This window comes from Elephas maximus, chromosome 1 (assembly GCF_024166365.1).
Source record: "Elephas maximus indicus isolate mEleMax1 chromosome 1, mEleMax1 primary haplotype, whole genome shotgun sequence".
NCBI lineage: Eukaryota > Metazoa > Chordata > Mammalia > Proboscidea > Elephantidae > Elephas > Elephas maximus.
This window is the reverse complement of record NC_064819.1, coordinates 3217894-3245685: the sequence shown is the minus strand read 5'-3', so window position 1 is coordinate 3245685 and position 27792 is coordinate 3217894. Positions and strand designations below refer to the sequence as shown.

Sequence of the window (27792 nt, the reverse complement as noted above, 5' to 3'; positions counted from 1 at the left end):
TCAAGACACAATCTAACCCTGTAGGTTGAGTCCTGCCTCACTAACACAACTGCCACCCATCCTCCCTCATTAACATCACTGAGGCAGGATTTACAACATAGAGGAAAATCACACCATACCAGGCATCAGGGCCCAGCCCAACTGATACACACATTTTGGGGGGACATAATTCAATCCATGACATGCAGTATAATTCTTTGTACTATAGATCATGTTCTATAAACCCAGGCTCAGAATGAGCAGCTTCACGTGGAGTAATAAGAGGCGAAAAAAATAAATAAATAAAAATAAGAGGCGAGAGATCAGTAAATTCATTCCTCCTCAAACTCTCATTCATTAACTCATTTATTTTCCTTCTGCCCAGGAACCCAAAAGGGGACCCAAGGGAGCTTAGACAGGTTCTATTCCTGTCTGCAATTAGCAGCTCCCACTTCAATCTCCTCTGTGATCTTTCCCTATACATTTCACAAAGGCCATAATAAAAGAGAAAAACCTATTCAGACCTTACTTTGAATGAGAAATAAAGAGACAAAGACCAATAGATAGAGATGGACTTGCCTTCTCTCCTCCCCAGGTACCAGCTCAGTCTTGACTTTAGAATCCAGAGCTGCACAAGCCAATAGAAATATAACACCAGCCACATATGCAGTTTTAGATTTTTGAATAATCACACTAAGAAAATTAAAAGAGTGAAATTAATTTTAATAGATTTTATTTAACTCAGTATTCCAAAATACTATTTTAGCGAATTACTAGTGAGATAGTGTACATTCTTATTTTTCACATTAAGTCTTCAAAACTGGTATGTAGCTTACACTTACAGTCCAGCACATTTCAATAACCAACCACATTTCAAGGGCTCGAAAGACACCTACGGAGAGTGGCTACCATATTGGACAGCACATGTCTTTAGGAATCTGGTTTTTCGGGGGTTGTCTTCTCTGGCTCTCAGAGGAGAATCGAGTTCCGTGAATTCCACTTTAAATTTTCTTTTCTGTTGAATGAAATTTCATTTTAGTGACCAATTTCCAACAGTTAAAGGCCATCTTATCACCACCGTAATGGTAGTTATGGAGTCCCTGGGCGGTGCAAGCAGTTAATGCGGTCAGCTGCTAACCGAAAGGCTGGAGGTTCGAGTCTCCCAAAGGGTGCCTCAGAAGAAGGGCCTTGCAATCCACTTGTGAAAATTCAGCCATTGAAAACCCTACAGAGTGCACACAGTTCTACCCTGACACACACGGGGTCACTATGCATCAGAAACTATTTGTAAATGTTTCCCAATTACCATCATTACGTTAAATGGCATCCAATTCTTAGTCCAGCTTCAGCCCAACATATATCTCCTCCAAATCAAAACACCACTTTCTTTTTATCGTCACATTTTAGTCATTTCTAATTCATGAATTCTGTTCTACTCCAAACCGACTTGCACTAGTTTTGCAAGAAAAAATGCTGTGAACATTCATGGCAAATAATAGCATTTTATATGTATCTATCTTAAAGAAAACTTGGAGCTCAAAACTTGGAGCTCTGGTCAGGTTTCAGCACATGAGTCCTAACTATATACCTGTTTCATAGGAAAGTGAAAAAAATTAAAATCCAAGGAGGAGTTGGAGTAGAATTACCTTCTTGTTCACCCTGGCCTAATTCTTAGGGAGCAGGGCAATGCCTTATTTTATCTTCACATTCTCTCCCAGTTTCTGCACTCATAAAAGAAAAAACAGTCACCTGTAAATCCAGTCTCCCTGCTCTCTCCTCTAAGAAAGGTGATGGAGGGGCAAAAGTCCTGTGAGATAGAGCCTGAATGCCAGCTAAACAGAAATAAGCAGCCCAGATGTTGCCCTCATTCCAGCATGAAGAGGTCGGGGGGTAAATAAGCGGGTTCAAAGAAGCTAGTTAAAAAAAGAGGGTGTTTATTATGTAAACCCTCTAGCACCCTTTTTTTTCTAGGAAGAATACCTACTTAACAAACCCAGATTTTCTTTTTGATGGAAAAACAGATTCTTTTTTCAAAGACTCATCCAGAAAAGGTGGATTATGGCCCAGTGACAAGGTGAAGCTTCCTCAAATGGACATATGCCATTTTCTGTGGGCTTCTCCAGGGCACACAGCTGGAAAAGCCTAGAATCCTCAATACCATGCCATCACAAATGGACTCTGAGAACAACAAAAGAAGACTTGAAATTACCTGCCTTCAGCATAAAATCTGAAGACCCATTGGCTCCCTTGGTGCCAGAGTCTTCCCTTGGTGTGGGAACTTCAGCTTCCACCAACTTTAGCTCATACACGGTCCCTGGACAAAGCCCCTGCTCTGACCAGAACAGTCTCACTGTTCCCATTGTCCTCCCCTTAACTAAGTCCCACCTTGTCCTCCCAGGTCACCTCACCACAGACAAGCTTATCCTGACCACCTCACTCCAAACTGACATCTACTTCCAAAGGTCTATGGCATATATCCTTATCTCACTTCCTTCTTAATGTAAATGTTATCTCCTCACTTAGTTATACATTCTTAAAGGGCAGAGACCATAGATTGGCCATCCTTGAATCCCTCCACAAAACCGGGTACCATGCCTTATTCATAAAATGCCTTGAAGAAATGAATATTAATGAACGTGACAGTAAGAAATGAGATAAGAGTGACTCTGTAGTCACACCGTCATCATCATCATCTTCTTCTACCACAAAACCCCAAACCCTGCACATTCTATTAAGGCGAATGCATTTCTCAGAACTGCAGGATCTTCTTAAACTGCCAGATTCAAAGAGAGATCAAGTTTGTTTTGTTTTTTCTTTAACTTTGCATTCAGGATCAAGAGTCATGCTATTCACCCAGGGTCTGCCATAATGGAATGAAGGGAAGGGTGGAGGATATGAAGATGGAGAAGAGAATGACATTAATTCACACCACTGAATACACACACACACACACACACACACACACATCAGAGAAACCTATTCAGCCCTCAACACACACACGCACACACAGCAGTGTCGGAGTGTACAGAGGCTCAAACATCAGCCCAGCATAGCAAAGAAAACGGAACGTGTCTTCCAGAAGATGCCTCTGGGAGCTAACTAGTCTCTGCCATGAAGTTGAAACTCTCCAGGCTGCGGTAACTCAGGACGTTGAAGTAGTCATGCGGCTCAGCACAGTCGTCTTCCCTCTGTCCTCTGCTGTGGTTGGCAGGTGCAGCTTCTGCCTGGACACAGCTTCCAGCGGATAAGGCAATGCCCGGGCTCCCATCCTCCTGTTCAAATGGCATTCTCCTCAGGCCACTTTCTGCAGAATGGACTCGAAGAGATCTCTTCTAAAAATAAACAAACTACAAAGTGAGTATGTGGGGATGGTATTCAAAAGTTACTCCCTAACAGAGTACCATGATACACAGTTCTTCCTTTCTGACACACACATACGGGGGAATTTGTGTTCTTACCAACACCCATTCCTCCACCCCTAATTTCTCAGCTTTGTTACAACTAGATTTCAGTACTAAGCACTCCACTGATACCACACTTGCTGATATGGATGTGCTGTTCCCATGCCTCGTTACTCCTACGTCCTAAACCTTGTGAGGCAGTGTTTGGGCCCAATTCTCTTTTACTCTTCACTGCATTGGACACTGTTGGTGTCTTTTTTTTTTTTTTTTAATTGTCTCCTTCCCTGGCTCTCACACATAGCTCTCTCCTGATTCTCTTCTCCTCCTCTGACCACTCACCTTCATCTTCATCCCAGGTCTGCTCTTCCTCCTTACACACCAGCTCTCCAAATGAAGGGGTTCCCCAGAGTTCTGCCCTCTGTGTTCTCACGCTCAACACACACTCCCTCTCTGAGTCACTTCATCCATATATGCAGCCACAACTGCCATCTGTCCTTTGAAGACTCCTAAACTCTCTGTCCAAACAGGTCCAGGTTTCTCTCCTGGCTCCAGACCCAGATGTCCAGCTGCAAGTTGGACATCACTACCTGATGACCCACCGCAAGCCCAGACTCGATTTGTCTCCATGGGAAGCATCACATTCCCTGCTCCACAAACTGCTCCTGTCCCTGCATTCTCCCTCCTGGTTTATTCCACCCACTAGCCAGAAACTTGGAGGCTAATATTAATCTCCATTCAGCCATAGTATCCTATCCAATTCTACTCTTAAATAGCTCTGAAATTGATTCCTTCCTTCTATTCCTACACCATGCCTTATCTCTCATCTGTACTTTCATACCTGGCTGTCCCTAGACTCTCTCCCACCTCTAACGCAACTTTTGCATGGCCACCAATAAAGCAACCTTAAAAAACTGAAACCTGATTTATGACATTCTTCTGCCTAAAACTTTTCAGTGGTTCTATAGAAAGGGATCCACATGTGGGCTTTAAGGGATTTCAAAACCCCCTTAAATCACATAAGAAAATTTTGTGTAAAGGTATATTCTTCTGGGAAGAAAGTTCACAATTTCACTACATTCCCCAAAGGAGACTGTGATGCCTCAAAAGACAACTTTTGTGACTTGATCATGTTCACCTTTCCAGCTTAATCTCCCACCATGCTTCCCCAGACAACACACTCCACCCTCTGGGATAAGGCCTGGACACGAGGGAGCTATCGTTCACTGAGAATCTGCCATGTGCACTCACTGGGCTAGCTTCTTTAATTCTAGCCTCAGCCCTGTCACAGTCTCTACTTTGGAATGAGCTAAGAGACAGAGACAAGTAAAGTCACTTGCCCAAGGACAAATCCAATTTTGACTCAGGTTTGTCTGACTCAAAGCCATGTTCTTTCTCCTCAGCCTAGCTGCCTCTCCTCTTGCAGTTTCTTGAACGCCACACAGTTTCCTGCCTTTCTATTTTGTGTATGCTGTATTCGTTGTCCATTCCCTGTAGTTGCCCTAAAAATTGTTCCAGACTGAGCTCCACAGCACTGTGTCCAGGAAGCCTCCTCTGACCTCCTCAGGAAGTTACATTCATCCTGTGTGCCATAACATGGTTCTGGGTGTTCTCTAGCACTTATTCGTTGACCCATCTGTGTCTCCTGGCCCTAAACTGTGAACTCTCTAGGAAGGGTACTGTATTCCTCTGTGTGACCTCAGAGTCCACAACAGACTGTAAATGTGGGTTTGAGGACTTGTTTAAGGACTGAAATGCTTTTCTGCGCTCTTTCTCGTTCGCTCTCTCTTCCTCTCTCTCTCCCCTATAGCCCCTTTCCTAAGATAACCTGATTTTTCAAATCGAAGTAGAGACTCATGGTCAGACAACTATAATTGCTCTTCCAGGGACAGAAATGTTGAAGTCTGTTTGGGAAAATCAGGATATGTAGTCATATCCATAGGAGAACATTGTATTTGAGGGCTGTGCTGAGGCCAGGAAATCAAAGTACAGCAGAGACAAGCAGAATGGTTAGAAGACATACTTAATGACACCGCAGTGCAAAGCTGGCACCCTCTCAGCCTGAATGAAGACTGCTCTAAAGTAGCTTACTCACCTCCAACATAGGTCTGAGTGACAAAATCACAAAAAGCCACAGGCGGGGAAAATAACAGCAACAAACACAAAGCAAATATCACTCTGCACCCACTCCCCACCCACTGCCCCCAAGATAGGAAATACTGGCACCATTATCAGCTGGTGCTGAGCACAACAGCGTACGCACATGCAGGGAGGCAGAGAGTAAGGGTGGATGGGGCTGTCTGGATGTACACAGTGAACAAATACAAGAAGATAGGGATGGAGCCACACCACAGGCCTTGAGATGCTGGGTCTAGAGAAAGGCCATCTTTAGTCTCAGAAGCACACACCAGAGTCAGTTGGTCCCTTTCTCCCAAACATCACCCCTCCCCTATTTGTTGTTTTATTCATTCCTTTTCAGTAGAAGTGGCTGAACCTTAATTATAAAGAAAAAGGATAGCTATTACAGGGTATGCTGATGCTGTGCTTAAGAAAAACAAAAAAAAAGACTGCATCCTGTGATGGAATTGAATCTGTTTTAAAATATGAACACCTAATTCTTAGAGAACTAATTGTGACCTTTCATGCTGGTGTGTTCTAGTTTCCATTCTTAGACAGGCCACCCTTGTCCTTGAATAAGACTATTTTGGCATCCAAAAGTCTTTGGGGAAATGCAGATGTGCCTGAGATGGGTCTGTCAGCTGTCCCATCTTCATTCCATCCCATGTGGGGGCCTCCATAATTGCACTCAGTGTAAAAAATAAGTCTGGGTCTAATGCACTGATGTTGTCCATCAGGACCAAAGGGAGCTACAGAAACCACAGCTGGGTTCTGCCAGAATAAACACTGACTCTTGGGGAACGTGAGGAGACTGGACGGTAGGGTTGGCAGAGTCATTGTCCAGAAGCTGAACATACCCATCTATCTTTTTCTTTGTGGACAGGTCCCCAGGGGACACTCTTGCCAACAGCTGCTTAACAAATGATATTCATTCATTCATTCATTTATTTATCAGGCACCAGGTATTATTAAGTGTTGTGCTAAATAAAATTCATAAATAATTATAAGAGCTTAATAAATAAAATAAAAAATAAAAAAAAACTTTTTAGTTTTTTTTAATAAATAATAGTTATTAATACATGCCAGGAAAAATACCCAGTGCCTTATGTGAAGAATTTGACTTAAGTTTTACCACTACTTAATTATGGCAGCACCATAATTATCTTTATCTTTCAGTTGAGAAAACTGAGGTTCAGCAAAGTTAGGTAACACAGCTACCCAAGTGGTAGAGCCAGGACTCAAACCTAGGTCTTTCTGATACCAAAGCCCATGCCCCTAAAGAAAGCAATCAGTTGGCTCTTGGGGTCTGTAGTGAATGATATTGGTGCCCTGCTCAGCTCCCCTCTACCTGAACATGCTCCCATTTCCCAGATGCTGTGAGTATAGCCTGTGAGGGATACTAGGTAGAATTCTTCAGGTTTTGTTCCTGAATATGTTGGCATGGGGAGAGCCAGCCTTCTTTGCATCCCACCCCTCGCTCAATCCTGTCCCTTGAGGAGTTTTACCTTTATAGGTATGGATACCTCAGCCTGCATATCCAAGCTCCACTTCCCCAGCAAAGGCACTCATCCCTAGTCCATCCCCTGCCCAGGAAGGCACACTGATACCTTGGTCTACCCTGAGAGGATAGGCCCAGAGAAAGAACCTCACACTAGCCTTAAAAGTGGTCTTAGGCTGTTTTCTTGGGAATTCTTTGGTCTTAGGTTCCTGGAGCATGGTCTGGGAGGCAGGCTAGCTTAAGCTCTTGATAGACTCCTCACACCATGTGGAGGGGCATGGCCAGAGGAGGGATTTGGGGCAGAGGTCCCTCTTGCCCGGGTCTATGAACTGTACTAGTGCTGGATACCTTCCATTTGCCCCTTATCTTCACCAAGCTTCTCCATCATATTTTTTGTCCTATATGACCTATATGGACTATCAATAGGCTTCCTTACCCTCTGGCCTCAGTTGGGGTTCAACCAATGTAGACCAACAGAAGGATAATGGAGGGAAGGAGAGTGAGATAAGGGCGATGAAGGTGTTTCTTTTCCCTAGTGCCTTCTCCACAGGGTGCCCTCGGAGTGGCTGTGACCATCAGCCAAAGGTCACAGCACTCTTCAAGATGGCCTTCTTGACACAACTCTCTCTTTCTGGGTTCCAATAATTATCCTCTCCCCTCTTCCCTCTCCCCTAAAGGCCTCGAGGTGATAACAACACACTGCTACACTCTCCTTTATGGTTTCCTTATACCCTTCCCATAAGTTCACAAATCTCATTATTAAATTGTCCTTCAGCTACCCAGGTGGTGGGTACTTTCTGTTCCCTGCTAAGACCTTGACTAATACAAGTATAAGCTGCATTTGAGTGAGGAGAGAGAAAAATCAAGAACAACACACAGGAGATTATAGCCAAAGTACAAAGAGGGCCTGAACTAGGAAGAAATGAAAATGTCAAAGAGGGGGCTGGGGGATCAAATACTGTGGTGGGGGGGAGGGGGAACTGACAGGACTTGACAACTACTGTACTCTTCCTTTTCCCCTTTCCTCTTTTCCTAGTCCTTACATAAAGATAACCAAAGTTTCTAATTCAGGTGACTGGCATGAAAATTAATTAGTACGAAGTCCTTAACAGGAAGATCTGCTTTGCTGCTTCTAAAGAGCCTTCCATTCTTCCCATCCAGAGTGCAGAAGACTGGTGACAGCAGAGGACATCTGCCTACCAACTCCCAGAGCACTTCCCTTCCCAGCTCAGAGGTCAACCACTGTTCCCTTCACTTCTTTTCTGTGGTCAATGTCTCCTCCTTCCCTCACCTTCCCCTAGGAGTTTCATTTCCCAATCTTGACTGCTGTGATACCCAAGACCTAGAGGAAATTATTCTGGATTCCTACTGGCTTCCTTGAAAATACAGCCACTGCAGGGTCCCCAGAACCTGTTCAGCCTTGTCTGTTGAATGATGATGAATAAGTGGTCACATCTCTATGAACAATGTAAGTCAAAAATCTCAACATTTGCCTCATAAGCCAAGAAGCAGGGCTCTGAATCATGGAACAACACAGATTTTCTAAGGAGAGCTGGTGGACCAGGCAATCATCCACTAGTTAAAAAAGAAAGAAATGCACACACACACACACATACCTACATATATATAACTAAAATTCATGGCAATAATAGCAATAATTAGGAGAGAAGCATAAAAAGAATTAATGTGTTCTAAGGTGCTTGCATTATCCAGAATATTATAAAAGTACTAATTTATATTAGACTTTAATAAGTCAGGGATATATTATGTAATCTCTAGTGCAACCACTTAAAGACTAGCAAAAGAATGTATAAGAGAATAAACTAATAGACTAATAAAAATTACTTAATTCAAAAGAAGGCAAGATGGAATAGAAGAAGGGACAAATAGGCAAAGCAAACAGGAAGAAAATAAGATGGTAGCCGTAAAACCACATGTATAAGTAATAACAGCTCCAAGTAGATGCTAGCCCAGAAATAGTAGTATCAACTAATCACCAACTTATGTGGAAATGGAAGAGGCCCCAGATAAGTAAAGCTTTATTGAAGAAGAACAAAGTGGGAGGCCTCACACCGCCTGATCTCAGAACATGCTTCTTAGTTCAATCAAGTATAAGAGATCAAATGAGCAATACCTGCCCAAAAGTTAAGACAAGAAGGCAGGAAGGGACAGGAAAATGGGACGAATGGACACAGGGAAGCTGGGGTGGAAAGGGGGAGAGTGCTGACATGTTGCAGGGATTGCAACCAATGTCACAAGTAAATTTGTGTATATTTTTTAATGAGAAACTGATTTGTGCTGTAAACTTTCACCTAAAGCACAATATATTTTTTTTAATTTTTTAAAAGTGAAAAATTATCTATAGGGGATCAAAGTGAAAACAGCAACTAGAAAGATTAGATAGGAACCTTGAGAGGCTGTGAGTTTATGTTCATGGGGGAGGAAGAATTCAGAAACGGAGGGTGAGAATGGTTATACAACTCAAAGAATGTAATCAGTGTCACTGAATTGTACGTGTAGAAATGGTTGAACTGGTGTATGGTTCACCATGTATATTCTCAACAAGAGCCACAAAACGAAACTTTTAAAAAATCAGACTTTAAAATCAGGTAAAAAAGAAATAGTAATATCGGGAATTGAATTGTTAATTGAGCTTAAGCAGAGCTGGAGGCAAAGGAGTCAGGAAGGAGGGAGAGGGTGCAGGGTGAAGGTGGATAACAGTGGTAAGAGTTTGCCTACCCCAAAATGTTTGTGAGGTGACCTGAACCAGGGTGACCTGGGCTGGGTTAGAGGGTCCGAGAGGACAACAAAGCAAGGAGTGAAAATTCTTTCAATCATTCTAGTCAGAAGGTACTAGCTTCTGACATAACAAGTTCATGGATACGCTTCTTCATTGTCTACAAAGCTGTCACATCCAATATGCCGCCTGTTCATCGCAGCTCCATGACGCAGAGCAAGCTGAATTCTAATCCCCATTTTATGGATGAAGAAACAGAGACCTGAAATCATTGTGTAACTTCTCTAAAATTATACCCTTGGTGCTAGAACTAGAAACTAAATAATTTTTATTATTATTATGGTAAAATATGTATAACAAAACATTTACTACTTTAACTATTTTTAAGTATACAATCAGTGACATTAATATATTTGCATGTTTTAAAACCATTATCATTATCCATTTTCAAGTGAGAACCTAAATCATCCCATTCCCCATCCAAAACTTTAAGCCACCTGACCCTTTAAGTTACAGTAACAGAGACTTTACAACCTACTGATCTTGCCATATACGCTTTGGCCCCTAAATGTTTGGAGTGTTCATGTCTCATCCCACAGGCTTCTAGCCGTGTAACCAGCACTGCCAAAGAGTTGTGAAAATGAAATGAGTGAACGTACGGAAAGCCCTGGCACACAGAAGGTGTCCGAGATGCATCAAACTCATAGTAGATCAATCAGACTCTCAGGACCATGGCTATGGGTCAGGCAGGAATTAGGAACTGTAGGCCAATAGGAGATGGATAGGACACTGATCAAACCTTCCAGAACTCCCAAATGAAGAGCAACACTGGGAAGAACGTAAACAACTTCACAAAAAGCAGACCAAGTACTATGAGAAAGGCACAAAAAGAGCAATAGTGGGATCCCACCTGGGTCTCTGGATTGACAAAGGTAGGATTGTCTTGGTGTCTCTGGATTATCTCAGTAGGAGTGGCAAGAACACTCTCTGGACAGAAAAAGGACCTGAAAGGGCCAGGGTGGCAGGGTTGGGGTTGCCCATGACTGAGATGTGCAGCCAGAGCCATTACCTTTCTAGCCAATGCGACCACCCTGATGACTGCTGTGCAGATGACCACCGGCACTGCGGCCAAGGCTCCAAGCCAGGGGATCCGGAAGCCAGTGCTGTGCTCAGCCACTAGAGGGAGGAGGATATAGGGGTGAGTGGCAGAGGCCAGAGCAAAGGAAAGCCATTCCTCAAGGAGGCCCCAACTCCATGGCACAGAAGTAGGAAGTGACCAGGCCTGTCTCTAAGCACAGGACAGAAGACTTTAAGGCCAGTTCCTTGGACAGTAAAGCATCAGCCTGGGCCAACATGCACTCACGCCCTGGTCTGTGCACTCATGCCCTGGTCCACACACTCACACCCTGGTCCATGCACTCACACCCTGGTCTGTGCACTCACACACTGGTCCGTGCACTCACGCTCTGGTCCACCTGGTCCACGCACTCACACCCTGATCCATGCACTCACGCCCTGGTCCATGCACTCATACCCTGGTCTGTGCACTCACACACTAGTCCATGCACTCACACCCTGGTCCATGCACTCATGCCCTGGTCTACCTGGTCTGTGCACTCATGCCCTCGTCCGTGCACTCACACCCTGGTCCATGCACTCACACCCTGGTCCATGCACTCACGCCCTGGTCCACCTGGTCTGTGCACTCATGCCCTGGTCCACCTGGTCCACACACTCACACCCTGGTCTGTGCACTCACCCCCTGGTCCGTGCACTCACCCCCTGGTCGTGCCTTCACACACTGGTAAATGCAATCCTGCACTGGTCTCGTAGCTAGTGGCGTATGCAGTATATTTGACACCCAGAGAAGGTCATTTCCAACACCCTTTTCCTTTATATGATGAAATCATTTTCAGTAATAATTTAAAAGTAAAACAAATAATATCATCCAGAAAAAAACACAGAAAGAAATTTTTCTTTTATTAAATTCCATAGGAATAAAACATTACCTGTGTGATACATAGGACACAACATTGCCTAGGTGATACTCCTGCCAAAAAAGCTTCACTGAACTCCAGTCATGAGGGAATAACTAAATACATATAGAATCACGTCAGGAAAGACTGTTTAATTAAAAACGAAAGCAAAAAATCAAATTTTTTCAATAATTTTTCTATCTACCCATCAGCTTGAACACTGACCCTTTCATTAGAGTCTGGTATAATATTTTAGGTAGGTAATTGTTTAATAATCAATAAGTGAATTTTAATAAAACTGAAACATCTCCAAAATGTATAGTTATTATCTTGATTCATCCTTTAGTTTTAAAACAGTTAACAATTGTAAAAGAAGGCTAAACTTTAATTATAATGATATTAAAGAAAATTCAGTGAAATATTTCATATGTAAAAATTTGAGCTTACCAACAAACAAAAATATTACATTTTGCTGTTTGCACTCTGCTTCACTTTTACACAAATAGAAACTCCAAGAGGTCACACAGAATGACAGAATTAAAGTAATTCAAGCTCTATTTCTTCATCTTTACAATCTCCGTGGCACCGTTATTTATTTAGCATCTACTGTTTAGAGGCAGGAATATGTAGTACCCACAGGGGTTGGAGATACAAACCTCACCTCAAATGTACTTGAAAATTCTGACCATTTCGAACTGACTTTGAAAATGAATGCATGTAGCTGAGTTCACCTGTGTGAGAAATAGACCATATAACTGGAAGTTTGCAGAATTAACTGCCACGTAAAAATACAATGATTATTAAAGGAGAAGTTGAAAAAAAAAAAAAAAAAGCTTATTCCTAGAACTCAACAGTAACCACAGCAACTATTTAAAATTTAGATCAACAAAATATTTTTTTTCAGGGAGGAATATTTTAACAGTGGCATTAGTTAGAAACGCTGGCACAGAGTAATAACAAAAAGGAGGAAATTTTAGTTTTATTAGTGCTTTAAATTCTTTATCTCTTTATGGATAATGGTTCACCCTATTGCCTACACCTGTCAGACACTCCCCCCACCCACCCAAGGTAGGCCAATGCTGCTCTGGGCCCTCTTTCCAAGACTGAAAAACCAGTTGCCAACAAGTCAATTCTGACTCATGGCAAACCCATGTGTGTCAGAGTAGAACTGTGCTCCATAGGGTTTTCAATGGCTGATTTTTCAGAAGGAGATCTCCAGGACATTCTTGTGAGGCACTCTGGGTGGACTCAAACATCCAACCTTTCCAAGTTAGCAGCCAAGTGCATTAATCATTTACACACCCAGGGACCCCTTCCAAGAGTTTTTGGCTTTTTCTCACATATTTTAGTACTAAAGACCTTGGTAGTACCAATAGCTGTTGATCCAGCTTCTCTTCAAAGCTTGTGGTGATTGTGTGCCACCAAGTCAATTCTGACTCATAGCAACCCTATAGGACAGAGTAGAACTTCTCGCTTATCACTGAATTCCTGATTCTCAGGGAGGTTACATTTTGAAGACTCTGTACTCAATCCCTGAACACGAAATTTGAAAGGGATCTTAGAAGAATCTAATCTAATGTCCTAGTTGTTAAAGCATTGAGAAAACAGTGGCCCAAGAGAGCAGGTAAGTACTCCAAGGTCATGCAGCAGGTCCACATCTCCTAGCCAGTGCTCTGCCAGGAGTAGGTGGGTAGAGGGATGGGGAAGGCTGGGGGGTGGGAGGATGGAGAACTTGATGAGTTGTTGGCCCCCAGCACAGGGACTTTCACACAGCCAACCTGCATTTCCCAATGAGGGAAGCACGTTCTCCAAGACTCAGGCTACTGACATCAGAAAGACTGAGTTTCAAATCCAGGCCCCACCACAAATGGCTTAAGGGGCCTTTGTGAGCCTCAGTTGCTCTACCCAGAGAAAAGGATAATAACCACTACATACCAATGATATGAAGATAGCACAGGACCAGGCAATGTTTCAGCCTGTTATATATAAGGTCACCAAGGGTCAGAGACAACTCAGTGGCAGCTAACAACAAATACATCCTGGGCTTTTCATGGGAATTAAGTGAACCAATGTATATAAAGTGTACTCATTCCCTTCCTCTTCTCCTCCACCCCCACTTCCAAGCCCCGCTACAGTCAGAAGTTTACCTCTGTTATGCAGTTCAGAAGAATGCAGCAGACCCTCTGCTGAGGCCACATGCTTTGCCCCTCTGAAGCATCCCTGGCTAACAGTCCCTGGGCAACTGCCTAGAAGGCTTCCTGCTTAGATGAGAGGCAAGGAGGTCCGGGGTCCAGAGAAAACCACAAACCCATGACCCAACCCACAAGGACCCGGCAGCCTGTGCCCTACTCAGGTTGCATCAGGCAGGGTTGTGGTCTGGATAGGATAATAGAAGGGTACCCAAGGGGCTCAGAAACAGAGGAGGCAGCACTGAGGGGAGGAGACAAAAGAGGCTAGAAAGCCCTAACTGTCCAAGCCTCCCAGGCCAGCCTGACCCCAAGAGAACCTCAGAACCCTTCCACCTGCGTTTGCCCACATCCCAGGAGGGAAAAAAATGAAAGGCCGAGACACCGGGGGAAACTTCATCAACAGGAAGACCAATCAAGCCACAACCAGCCGGGTTTGGTTTTACAGCAATGTGCAGCTTTACTCTGGTTTCTGAACAGCAACAACAACAAAACTGCTAAACAAAAAATGACAGAGAAAACCACCTCCTTCCTCTCCGGCTAGGAGTTAAGGTAATCACAAGGTGTCTAAAAGCACAAACTCCAGCCTACTCAAAAGATAAGGTGTTGGGTCTAGAATATATCTACCGGGGTTTATAATCCAAGCCCTTAGTAATAAACCCAGAGCCACCTGATACCATGGGATTTTCCTGGGAGGCAAGACGCTCCCATCCAGAATTCCCAGAAGCTGCCCAAGCCTCAGAAAACCAAACCCATTGCTGTCGAGTCGATTCCGACTCATAGCGACCCTATACGACAGAGTAGAACTGCCCCATAGGACTACCAAGAACTAGCTGGCGGATTCGAACTGCCACCTTTTGGTTAACAGCCAAACTCTTTAACCACTTCATCACCAGGGTCCAAGCCTCAGAAGTACCAATAATTGACCTTCTTTTTCTAGGAAATGTCTCACCAAACATTGACCTTAAAGACATTCAGAATCCAGGTGAGGGAGAAAGTGCTTCTTCTCAGACTTACTCTTGTTCATATCCTATTGGCATAAAACTGACAAGTTTGTTTTCAAGAGGTTCTCCTGGGAGTGCCCGTCTTAACTCTCAAGATTCCATGTTTACAACCTTTCACCATGAGCTTATACCACTTCTCTTCTTGGTTATCAGAGGAAACTAGATGGTACTTATTTGTGTTTTTATAGGCATTGGCTTTTGTATCATTTAATCTGGGGGTTAGGGAGGTAGAGGGGATCCTATTTCTCCTCTTATATGAAGTATAGAACAAGAAAAAATCAATGGAGACTATAGCAGGCATGGCATCCCCGGATGGTACAAATGGTTAACACTCTCGACTGCTAACTGAAAGGTTGGCAGTTGGAGTTCAACCAGGGGCTCCTCAGAAGAAAGGCCTGGAGATCCACTTTTAAAAAAAATCAGCCATTGAGTACTCTACGGAGCCCAGTTCTATTCTGACACACATGGAGTCGTCTTGAGTCAGAATTGACTCAACCGCAACTTGTTTTTTATAGCAGGCATAGGTTGATATCCTAATTCAGAATCTTAAGTCCATTCCTTTAGGGTAGGACTCTAGGATCACAAACTCCACAAGCAACAGGCTCTCCTGGGTCCTGGAAGATGACACTTGATGCACCCAAGGAGGCCTGAGGGGCTGGAAGTGATGAGTTTCCCACTAAGTAAATTTGGTTAATGTATTATTCTTCTATATATATATATATATATATATATATATATATATATATATATATATAAAATCAACCCTGGGTTGCCTATTACCAGCTTTTCTGTTCTCTCCTACTTTCCAGTCCCCGTCCCAGGGCTGGTACACCCCTTTAGTCTTGTTTTGTTTCATGGGCCTGTTCAATCTTTGGCTGAAGGGTGAACCTCAGGAGTGACCTCATTACTGAGCTGAAAGGGTGTCCGGGGTCCATACTCTCAGGATTTCTCCAGTCTCTGCCAGGCCAGCAAGTCTGATCCTTCTTTTCGAGTAAGAATTTTGTTCTACATTTTTCTGCAGTTCTGTCTGGGACCCTCTATTGTGATGCCTGTCAGAGCAGTCAGTGGTGGTAGCCAGGCACCATCCCACTGTACTGGACTCAGTCTGGTGGAGGCTGTGGTAGATGTGGTCCATTAGTCCTTTGGACTAACCTTTCCCCTGTGTCTCTAGTTTTCTTCACTCTTCCTTACTCTCTGAGGTGTGAGACCAGTGGAGTGTCCTAGATGGCCACTCATAGGCTTTTAAGACCCCTGATGCAACTCATCAAAGTAGAATGTAGAACATTTTCTTTATAAACTATGTTATGCCAGTTGAGCTAGATGTTCCCTAAGACCATGGTCCCCACAGCCCTCAGCCCAGCAATTCGGTCCCACAGGGAGTTTGGGTGTGTCTATGGAGCTACCATGGCCCTATCTGACTCTCCCTCTTTTTGAATCCCTCTCAATTCAATCTCTTTCACCACCAAGAGCCCAGTTCTTTTTAAGGGCTTACCCAGTCAGGTCAGTTCACCGAGGATAATCTCCCTAACCTAAGGTCATCTGATTTGGGACCTTAATTGCATGTGCAAGATCCCTTCAGGGAAGCACCTAGTTTGTGATTGATTGAATTACTAGGAGAATATAGGTGTATACCAGGGGGTGAGAATCATGAGAGTGCCATAGAATTCTGCCTACCACCGCTGACAATGGCAGCTGAGGGTACCCAGGTACAGGGCTCTAGGCTAGCACAGCCAATTATAAAATAGGAATCCCTAACATTGTTGACCTTTTCCACAGGCTAGGCCCAGTGCTAAGCCTTTTCCTTCCATTACTTCATTTAATGTCACAACCGTTGTGGAAGTTGTCACTGAGGGCCACAGGTTCACACATCTGGCAAGTGGTAAGAGTCAGGACTCAACACACGTTCAAGGAAGCCAGAGGATTAACATTCTGACCCTTCAGGGCCATTGTCAACCCTAACATCCTCCGTACCTTCTCAGTGCCCTCCACCCAACTAAACCCTCCCCAGCCCTCAAGATGTAGTACAAGTCTGATTTCAACCATGAAGGCTTCCTTGATGGTAATAGCAACTGCCATTTACTGAGTGCTTATTAATTGTCATGCCTAAGGTTCTCCAGAAAGCAACTTTGAAACCAAAGATTACCATGCAGGAAGTTTATTAGAGAATTCTCTTAGGATCCCAGTGGAAGGAGCAAAGAAAGGAGGATTGGGAAGGCAAAGAAATTGGGTGGTCACAGTGGCCTCAGTGAAGGTGTCAGAGTTCTGAGGTCAGTGCAGTCCTTCTGAGATGTAGCCCAGTCCCTGGATGCAGGCTACCCTGGAAAGGGAGCATGCTCCTGGGGGAGTGGCATGCCTCAGCTAAGGCTGACAGCTAAGTGCTGTTTGCTGGCAACACTCCCAGCTGCAGGGCCAATAACTACTTCTGTCCTGCTCAGATCCAATTCTCTGTATAAGTTTGTACAAGTTCTGAGAATAGCTCTTCAAGGATTCTGATCAGCCTCTTTTTCTGAGGGAACCCAGAGTATTAGTGGGATCAACTGCTGGGCTTAGTTGTTGACATAACCTAGATTTTCATCCAGGGACTGAGCCCCTCGCCACCATGCCTTTCTGGGATTCTGACTGCTGTACTTGTCCAAAAAGAAAACCAAACCCGTTCTAATCAAGTCAATACTGACTCATAGTGACCCTGTAGGACAGAGTAGAACTGCCTCATAGGGTTTCCGAGGAGTGGCTGGTGGATTAGAACTGCTGACTTTTCAGTTAGCTCCTGAGCTCTTAACTGCTGCGCCACCAGGGTGTACTTGTCCAGTTCCTGTTAAAACTGGGCAGATGAGATGCAAAGGTGTGAAATGGATTGAATTGTGTCCCTGTGAAATATGTGTTGAAACTGTATCCCCTATACCTGTGAATATAACCCTGTTTTGGAATACAATTTTCTTTGTTATGTTAATGAGGCCATATCAGTGTAGGGTGTGTTCTAAATTTAACCCCTTCTGAGTGACATAAACAGCAGCACAGACACAGAGGCAAGCAAGCACAAACAGGGAGAGATAGATGGCACATGAAGTGAAGAGTGTCAAGAAACTGGGGATTACAAGGGCTAAAGAAGTTGAGATGAAAATCTTCCCCCACCACTGGCAGTAGAGGGATGTGGAGGGGGCAAATCTTCCCTGAACTCAGCCAGTGCCCCGAATTCCAACTTCTAGCATCCTAAACAGTGAGAAAATGAAGTTCTGTTGTACATAGTGTTGCTATGAATTGGAACCAACTTGACGGCACCAACAAGCCTCCTAAACCATGAGAAAATCATTTTACATACTTATCTCATTTAATCTCACAACCTTGGAGGTAAGTCACTGAGGATCACAGTGGGTGAGCAACTTCCTCAGGTTCACACAGCTGTTGTTGTTAGGTGCCGTCCAGTCCGTTATGACTCATAATGACGCTATGTACAACAGAACATAACGCTGCTCAGTCCTGCACCATCCTCAAAATCATTGCTAAGCTTGAGCCTGTTGTTGAGCCACTGTGTCAATCCATCTCTCTGAGAGTCTTCCTCTTTTTAGCTGACCCCCTACTTTACCAAGCATGATGTCCTCCTCCAGGGACTGGTCCCTCTTGATAACATGTCCAAATTATGTGGGACAAAGTCTTGCCATCCTTGCTTGTGAGGAGCATTCTGGCTGTACTTCTTGCAAGATAGATTTGTTTGTTCTTCTGGCCGTCCACATTCGATTTCTTTACCAACACCATAATTCAAAGGCATCAATTCTTCAGTCTTCCTTATTTATTGTCCAGTTTTCACATGCATATCAGGCAATTGAAAACACCATGGTTTGGTCCTCAAGCTGACATCTTTGCTTTTTAACACCTGAAAGAAGTCTTTTGCAGCATTGCCCGATACAATAAGCCATTTGATTTCTTGACTATTGCATCCATGGTTGTTGATTGTGGATCCAAGTAAAATGAAATCCTTGACAATTTCAATCTTTTCTCCATTTATCATGATGTTGCTCATTGGACCAGTTGTGAGGATTTTTGTTTTCTTTATGTTGAGGTGTAACCCATACTGAAGGCTGTGGTCTTTGGTCTTCATAAGTAAGTGCTTCAAGTCCTCTTCACTTTCAACAAGCAAGGTTGTGTCATCTACATAATGCAGGTTGTTAATGGGTCTTCTTCCAATCCTGATGCCTGTGTTCTTCACAGCTGCAAATGGCAAAGTCAGGACTTAACACATGCCTAGTAACCAGCCCTGATTGCTTCAAGGAAGCCCAAGGAGCATCTTCTTGGTTTCCACATGTTTTGCCAACTCCTAAAACTTAATCCCCAAAACAATTGGTGGCAGTAAATAGAAGCTTCGAGGATGTGGTGTGGTAGAACCAGAGCAGCTGTGTTAAAATCAGCTCATCCCTCGGAACACCTCCAAGCCTCAGCTTCCCCCTCTAGCCAAGGTCAGATGGGAGCCATATAGTGCTCGCCATGTTCCAGGCAGTGTTCTAAGTGTATTTCCTTATATTAAGTAATTTAATCCTACGTTTGCATCTCATAAGATCTTACAACTGTCCTCATTTCACAGAGGAGAAAACTGATGTGCAGAGAAGTTAAACAATCTTGCCTGAGGTCAACAGCAGAGCCAAGATTTGGACCCAGCCCTGGTGGTGAAATGGTTAAGCTCTTGGCTGCTAACTGAAAAGTTGACAATTCAAGCCCTGTAACCGCTTCACGGGAGAAAAGACCTGGCAATCTGTCCTGGTAGAGATTACAACCTGTTGCTGTTGTTGCTAGGTACCACAGAGTCCATTCTGACTCACAGCAGCCCTGGGTACCGCAGAAGGAAACACTGCCCGGTCTTTCGCCCTGCTCACAATCATTGTTATGCGTAAGCCCAGTGTTGCAGCCACTGTGTCAGTCCATCTCGTTGAGGGTCTTCCTCTTTTCCGCTGACCCTGTGCTCTACCAAGCCTGATGTTCTTCTCCAGGGACTGATCCCTCCTGACAACATGTCCAAAGTATGTAAGAAGCAGTCTCGCCATCCTTGCTTCTAAGGAGCATTCTGGTTGTACTTCTTCCAAGATAGATTTGTTCATTCTTTTGGCAGTCCACGGTATATTTAATGTTCTTCGCCAACACCACAATTCAAAGGTAACAATTCTTCTTCAGTCTTCCTTATTCGTCGTCCAGCTTTTGCATGCATACAATGTGATTGAAAATACCATGGCTTGGGTCAGGCGCACTTTAGTCTCAAGGTGACATCTTTGCTTTTCAAAATTTTAACCAGGTCTTTCACGGCAGATTTGCCCAACCAGTGCGCCTCTTGATTTCTTAGCAGCTGCTTCTATGGGTGTTGATTGTGGATCCAAGTAAAATGAAATCCTTGACAACTTCGATCTTTTCTCCATTTATCATGATGTTGCTTATTGGTCCACTTGTGCTGATTTTTGTTCTCTTTATGTTGAGGTGCAACCCACACTGAAGGCTGTGGTCTTTGATCTTCATCAGTAAGTGCTTCAAGTCCTCTTCACTTTCAGCAAGCAAGGTTGTGAAGTAGAGAGAACATATTTTCTTTAGTGTTTTAGTATTGAAGTAGAGAGAATATATTTTCTAATGTTTTAATATAACTGTATAAGCTAGTCTTTGAAACGTAATTATTTGCTCTGGAATCTGTCCCACGATTATTCCTTTAAAGAAAAATAAGGTAATCAGTTTTAAGTTGCCAATTAAACTATGTTCCTCTCCCAAGGAAAAAATACACAAAACCGAAGTAGCTGAACAAAGCTTAGATCCATCTTGTGACAGAAACCAGGATGGCATGAAGAGCCTTGCGGGACTCCAAGATGGCATGAAGAGACTTGCAGGACTTCAATAATAGATCGCTTTATCATCACGTCTACCTCAAAGAAAAACCAACATTCCTGAAAACCTCTAAACCCTGACCTTCCCCCTATAAAAACTCTCCAATTAGTCCTCCAGGTTTAGACAGAATTTGAGAGCAATTTAACCCTCTCTGTCTCTTGAATAACCAAAAGGTCAGCAGTTCAAATCCACAGGCACTCCTTGGAAACCGTATGGGGCAGTTCTACTTTGTCCTATAGGGTCGCTATGAGTTGAAATCGACTCACGCCAAGGGGTCTAGTTTTTAGTTTTGGTCTCTTGAATAAATAAAGCCCTCTTACCGCTTACCTCCTCCTGTCTCAGTATCGGCTTTGCGGCAGGCGGCACAAATCCGCAATTTGTGGTAACAGGTAACAATTGTGTCATCTGCATAACGCAGGTTGTTAATGAGCCTTCCTCCAATCTTGATGCCCCATTCTTCTTCATACAGTCCAGCCTAGGAAACCCTATATGGCAGTTCTACTGTGTCCTAAAGTGTTGCTATGAGTTGCAATCGACTCGACGACACCTAATAACAACAGTCTGCTATTAGTCTGAACTGTTAACCACTCTGCTATAAGGTATGATAACAATCCTTTCCCACCTTCCACAAAAGTGATTTTCGTGTTCAGGTAGCTAATTTATTAAATACCCTACTAATGTAATTATCGTACATTTACACTTAGCCCACACTGTGTTTTGTCTTTAACTAGCTCTAATCTGTTAAATTGGAAATGCTGGTGGCGTAGCGGTTAAGTGCCATGGCTGCTACCCAAAAGGTCAGCAGTTCAAATCCACCAGGCGCTCCCTGGAAACTCTATGGGGCAGTTCTGCTCTGTCCTATAGGGTGTCTATGAGTCAGACTCGACTCAAAGGCAGTGGGTTAAATGGTCAAATTGATTAAAGTGCTCAGTGCCTAAACAAAAGGTTGGAGGTTTAAGTCTACCCAGAGGCATTTCAAAGAAGAAAGACCTGGCAATCAACTTTGGAAAAGTCAGCTATTGAAAACCCTATGGAGCAGGGGCCTAGGGCAATTAGTGTTAATTTGCTGAATGATCCCTCACAGCTGGCGATGGAAATTGTGACAGCAGATAGAAAGTGTTAACAGGAGCCCCGTCTCAAGCGGAGCCCAGGGCACAAGCCCTTCCTGCCCCTCCCCCCAAGTTGGGTCTCTGCTCTGGAGCACAACTGTACTCTGACACATGAGCTCTACATGAGGCAGAAATGACTCAACCGCAACTGCTAATCTTTATACACTTATGGGCTAATTCACATGATTGAGGCTAAAACAAAAAATGAAGACCCTTCCCAAATGACCTCATTAACTGGTCTTCCTAGTAAATGCACTTCTTATCCAAGGTTTTCACTGGCCAGTTTTTTCAGAAGTAGATTGCCAGGTATTTCTTACTACTCTGTCTTAGTCTGGAAGCTCTGATGAAGCCTGTCTACCATGGGTGACCCTGCTGGTATTTGAAATACCAGTGGCATAGCTTCCAGCATCACAGCCACACATCCCAAGCCCCCAGAGTCCAACCGACAGACACGGGGTGGTATCCAAGGACGTTGGTTCTCAATCCTGGCTGCACAGTAGAATCACCTGGAATGCTTTTAAAACATACAACATCCAGGCTCTACCTCTAGAGACTGTGATTTAATTGGTCTGGGTGGGGACCAGGCAGAAGTATTATTTAAAAGCTCCTACATTACATGCAATCCAGGGTGGAGAAGCCTTGCTCTCCACAGTGCTTCAGGATGGCATTTTCTACTCTGAGAGGAAATACCTGAGCTTCCCAGGACTTCCAGAAAGAGTTTCTCTTGGTAAATGCCGTCAGGGAAGGTATGATAGATGCACAAGTACTCCCCCGTGTCATTGGTCGTCAGCAGCTGGAGTGTGAGGCCCAGGCCGGGCCCCGGCACCACTCGTCCCTGGAAGGCTGGGTAGATGTGCCACCCCAGTTCAGCATGATGAATGGCCAGAGTTTGGCGCGGCCGCTCCCAGTTGACCTGGGTCACCGTCGCCACAGTGGAAGAGAGGTGACATTGTAAAGTGACAGAGCTGCCTTCCTCTGCAGAAATGTTGCCCGCTGTTACTATTCTCCCTGCCACAGCTCCTAGGGAAGGAGGAAAATCACACATGAGTCAATACCAGGTCAACAGCTGGCCTTGAACTTTCTTGTGGAAATTCCAAGTAGCTTTGAGGCCAGAGTTGGATTTTGGAAGGAGAGTTTCTCCAGCCCATCCTGTTACTCCTCCATATAGACACTCCTCTCTGTGCTGGCCTCAAGGTTTCCAGCCCCACCCTGCATCCTCTTTCCAGTCTTCCTCCCCTCCCAACGCCGCTACTCCAGTCCAGACAATCTTCTTCCTTCCCATCTCCTTTGCTTCCATAGCTTGCTTCTGCCTTTCTCCTCCTGCCCTTCGTCCTTGGTGACCCCAAACCAGAGTGAGCTTCCTTTCGCTTTCACATCCACTGTCTGTACTGTAGAATGATCCCTTTATTCCATGCCTGCTTATAACTACACAACTTAGTCATAAGTCCTCTCAGGGTATTCTGCCATAACAGGATGCAGTGACTAGATGTTTGGTTATCTTCATATGCTTATTTTGTCTCCCTACTTACAATAGAAGCCCTTGTCAGCCAACATCACCTCTTCTGGCTTGGGTTCTTTTTTTTTTTTTTTTGATGTTTTTGGATTTGGGGTATTTTTGTTTTGGCATCTTCCAGCAGTCTAGTTCTACTCTGGGAGTAGTAACATCCTTTGAAATAATATCTGCTCAGTTGATTAATATCTATTTGGATGGTACAATGGTTAAGCACTCAGCTGCTAACCAAAAGGTTGGTGTTTTGAACTCACCAGCTGCTCCAAGGGAGAAAGATGTGGAAATCTATTCTCATAAAGATTACAGCCTTGGAAACCCTAATGGGGGCATCTCCACTCTGTCCTATAGGGCCGCTATGAGTTGGAATCAACTTGATAGCAACGGGTTTGGTTTTTGGGTGGCGAGACAGTTAAGTGTTTGGCTTGAGCCCACCCAGAGGTTCCACAGGAGAAAGAGCTGGTGATCTGCTCCCGTTAAGATTATAATCTAGAAAACCCTATGGGGCAGTTCTGCACCGTCATGTTGGGTTGCTGTGAGTCAAAATCAACTCAAGGGCATCTAACAACATTTGGCTGATTGTCATTGAGGGTGTTTAAAAAAAGGGTTCAGAAAAGCCAAGAAATCCAAGGGAAAAAGAGGCTGGAGGAAAAACTGTTTCTCCCAGGCAAAACCACCCTCTTCAGTGTTTATCACCCCCAGTATCCTTTAAGCACCTCTCTGCCCTCAGATGCCTCAGAAAGCAACATAAAAATGTATTTATTTATACTACAGTTTTTAAATATTTGTGTCCTCCCTCAGGGACATTTGTTTACAATTTCTAGCATAGAAGGAGATGAATTTAACATGAGTTCCATCTCTAATGGTAGAATGTCTGGAACCTGTAAAGAAGATACTTTTTTTTTTTATCCCCAGAGAACTACTTGCAGTGTTTTCCTGGAAGGTTCCTGTTTTCTAGCCCCAAGGACAGACTAAGAGGAGGAAGAAAGGAGGTGAACAGAAGCAAACGTCTGTAAGCAAAAACCGCCCATTTCTCCTTAGTCTCTTTCTCTTCCCCGGCTTCTTTCTGGGTCAGCCAGTCAGTCCCCCAACTCCGAGGGTTCTCAAAGTCCATCACCTGCCTCCCAGAAAAGGATTAAGCCTCATTCTCAGAAACTGCCTTTTCTCACGAGACAGCATACAGGACTCTGAAAACAGAGTGTTTTCTTCCCTCAAACTGATGTGGTCTTCTCTCTCGGCCTTCCCTGCCTGAGCCCTCTGCTCTCCACGCTGTATTCAGCCTTGCTCTCCTCTTCCCTGCTCCCAGCTGTCCTTCCCCAGTTCCAGGCAAAATTTTTAGGCCTTACCTGAGGTGGAAAGAAGAGTCTGCCTCAGGCCCTGGGCCCAAATGAGGAGAAGATACCACCACATGCTTCTGCCCAGGGCCTACAGGAAGCAGATGTGGCCTCTTCTGCCACTGAAACTGGCCGACTGCAGATGGGAGGGTGAAACCGAGCCTATGAGGAAAGAGGGTCTCGGAAAAACCAAGTTCAGCAAAAACAATGTCAAAGACAAAGTTTTTAACAATTACACCAGCTGTACACCAACTGGGAGCCACAGGAAGCATGTTAAATAAACAAACAAAAAAAAATGTGGTTAGAAATACATTGGTATTTAGATTGCTATTAGTCAATGCACTTTTTTAAAATTTTGTCTTAATGCATCTTTTTTTTTTTTTTAATCATCCGAACTCAAAGGCATCTGCAATGTTACTGATGGGGAACTGCTCACTGGGCTTTGCCAGCTCAGCCTGCTGGAGGGCCTGCAATGGCAGGGAGATTTAGGTTTGGGCACTTAAGGGCCAGAAACTGAACTAATAAGCCAGTAAGCAAGAGCCATTTACTTTTGGAACAAGATATGGGTGGGACAAAGATCTTGGACAAACAGAGCAATGCTTCCTTGAATGAAGTCCTTTCCTCAAATCATATTTCTTCTGTCTTGTTTATCTGGACTGAGGCTTCGTAGAATTCTGGTTTTAGCTCTCTAACCCAGTTGAATCAGAGGAGACAAGAAGGATGAGTTTTTCTTGTGTACAGTGACTCCCAGGAGAGCTGGGAGAAAAAAAGAGAAGGACTAGCCCCAGTGGCCTGACCTGAAGAAATGATTGGTTGACATTTGTCTGGAGCTCCCACCTCACCACAAGGTCCTACTGTGGACGCATCCTTCCTCCAGTTGTCCTTGCCTTGCTTCCTTCCTCCTTCTTTCCTTCCCTCTCTTCTTTCCTTTGATAGTTTGCCCGTCCCCCAGTGCCTATGAAGCACCAGGCTCAACACCAGGTTCTGCAGAAACTAGGATGAACAATCCCAGCCTCTGTCCTCAAGGAGTTTAGAGTTAAACCTTGCTCTCTGGTGAAGCCACAGGCTGAGAAGAAGACAGAGAGGGTCCACATTCATTGGCCTCTGGGGTTTTGGCTTACCTTAGGCATGCTCCCCAGTTTAAATCCCAGAAATCTGCAACTCCGTGGGGTTAGGAGAATGTGGATTTCCTAAACTTGGTGCTCCACCCTTTCATTCCAGCCCAGAACCTGGGCTGCCACACCTTCCAGGCTCCTGTCCGTCTTCTCCCCTACAGGGCGCTCCATCTCAGTCAGATGGTTCCCTTCCTTCCCTACTTCTACCCATTCCTAACTCTACACCATGACCCACACATCCTCATGCCCCTTAGGCTGTATGTGTTCACCAACTTCTCTCTGCCTACCGAAATTTTCTCCTCCGAGGCTCACATCAAGATACTTCTCCTCTATCCATTTTCAATAGTCAGCTGAAGGAGCAATGATACCTAATGTGTGTCCCAGGAAGGATACTGAGGCTGAACCAGGGAAGTATTTCTCAAACAGGTTGTCAAGGCGAGGAGAAGGGTAGAGGACACAGCCAAGAGCAGCCAGTCAGAGTAGAGCCCAGGGCAGGTTTGGGCTACAAAGAGTTCACAGCCTGTGTTTCTATAGTGGAAGTAGATGGAGCCATAGAGGATGAGACCAATCTGACATACATGAGAATTCCAAAGAAGAAATTTACACTGGATTAAAACAAAACAAAGAGTTTTTCCATTTGTTTCTATGCAATCAGTCCAAAGAGGAACACAGTCAAGTCCACTTAGATCAAAGGGGTTCTTAAGGGACAACTGAGGGTGGGTGTTAATGAGCTGGAGTAAGAAATAACATGGGTACAAATCCACCCTGCTGGTGAACTTCAGGAAATTACTTAGCCTTCTTAAGCCTCAGTGTCCTCATGTGCAAATATTTGATAAGGTGCTTAGCACAGTGCCTGGCACATAGGGGGTCAATAAATCAATAGTAGCATTGGTAATAATAAATTAGTTAGGAAAATCAGAGGAGAATATCCCTCTCCATCCATGTGATATATTTTGCCAGGACTAAAACCTGGTCTCTGACTTCAAGGTCAGAGTTGCACCCGACCACTTCATCCTGTCTTATAAGTTGGATAAAAGAATATGAGGATTGTCGTGGATTGAATTATGTCCCTCCAAAAATGTGTGTAACAACTTGGTTAGGCCATATGTGCTTGTCATCCATTTTGTGATTATAATTTTATGTTGCGAGGATTAGGGTGGGATTGTAACACCACCCTTACTCAGGTCACCTCCCTGATCCAAGGTAAAGGGAGTTTCCCTGGGGTGTGGCCTGCACCACAAGAGATAAAAGGAAAGGGAAACAAGCAGAGAGTGGGGGACCTCATACCACCAAGAAAGCAGCACCAGAAGCAGAGCGCGTCCTTAGGACAGCAGGTGCCTGCTCTTGAGAAGCTCCTCAACCAGGAGGAGACTGAAGACAAGGACCTTCCTCCAGAGCCAACAGAGAAAGAAAGCCTTCCCTGGAGTCGATGCCCTGAATTTGGACTTGAAACCTACTAGACTGTGAGAAAATAGAAAATAAATTTCTCTTTGTTAAAGCCATCCACTTGTGGTATTTCTGTTACAGCAGCACTACATGACTAAGACAAGGATACATATTCCTGCAGAAAAGTGGACCATTGCACCAGGCTACCTTGAAGGGAGATCAGTGACAGAGGAGGGTCCCCAGGAAACCTTCCATAAGTCCCTTTATGAGCCTTCTCACAGGGACTCCACCTGGAACCCTCGCTTGACTGGGTCTGAACCAAGTCTCCCAGCACCACCCTGAGCCTTTGGGACTGTTAGCAGCCCCACAGCACCCATCTCTAAGATCAGTCTGGTGCTGACTCACATTTCCATTCAAAGTCTCAGAAATGAGCCATCATAACCATTTCTGACTTGACTTTTGAATATGTGGGTGGGACAGGTCTGGTTAGCCTTGACACCGCTGGATGGGACAAGTGAAGGGACTTCATTTGCTGGCCAAAGGGGAAGTGCAGTGTAAAACACTCACCAGGCCCCTCACCTCCTTCCACAGC

At 44.4% G+C, this 27792-nt stretch overlaps 1 protein-coding gene across 1 annotated transcript; it reads right to left on the bottom strand.

Moving 5' to 3' along the window:
• Window positions 1–681: 681 nt before the first annotated feature.
• On the bottom strand, window positions 682–24851 carry TIGIT (T cell immunoreceptor with Ig and ITIM domains). Its single transcript, XM_049877016.1, has 4 exons — window positions 24712–24851; window positions 22549–22878; window positions 10800–10906; window positions 682–3311 (listed from the first exon to the last, which is right to left on the bottom strand). The coding sequence occupies exons 1-4, from the start codon at window positions 24773–24775 to the stop codon at window positions 3075–3077; spliced, it is 738 nt and encodes a 245-aa protein (XP_049732973.1). The 5' UTR covers window positions 24776–24851; the 3' UTR covers window positions 682–3074.
• Window positions 24852–27792: the final 2941 nt, after the last annotated feature.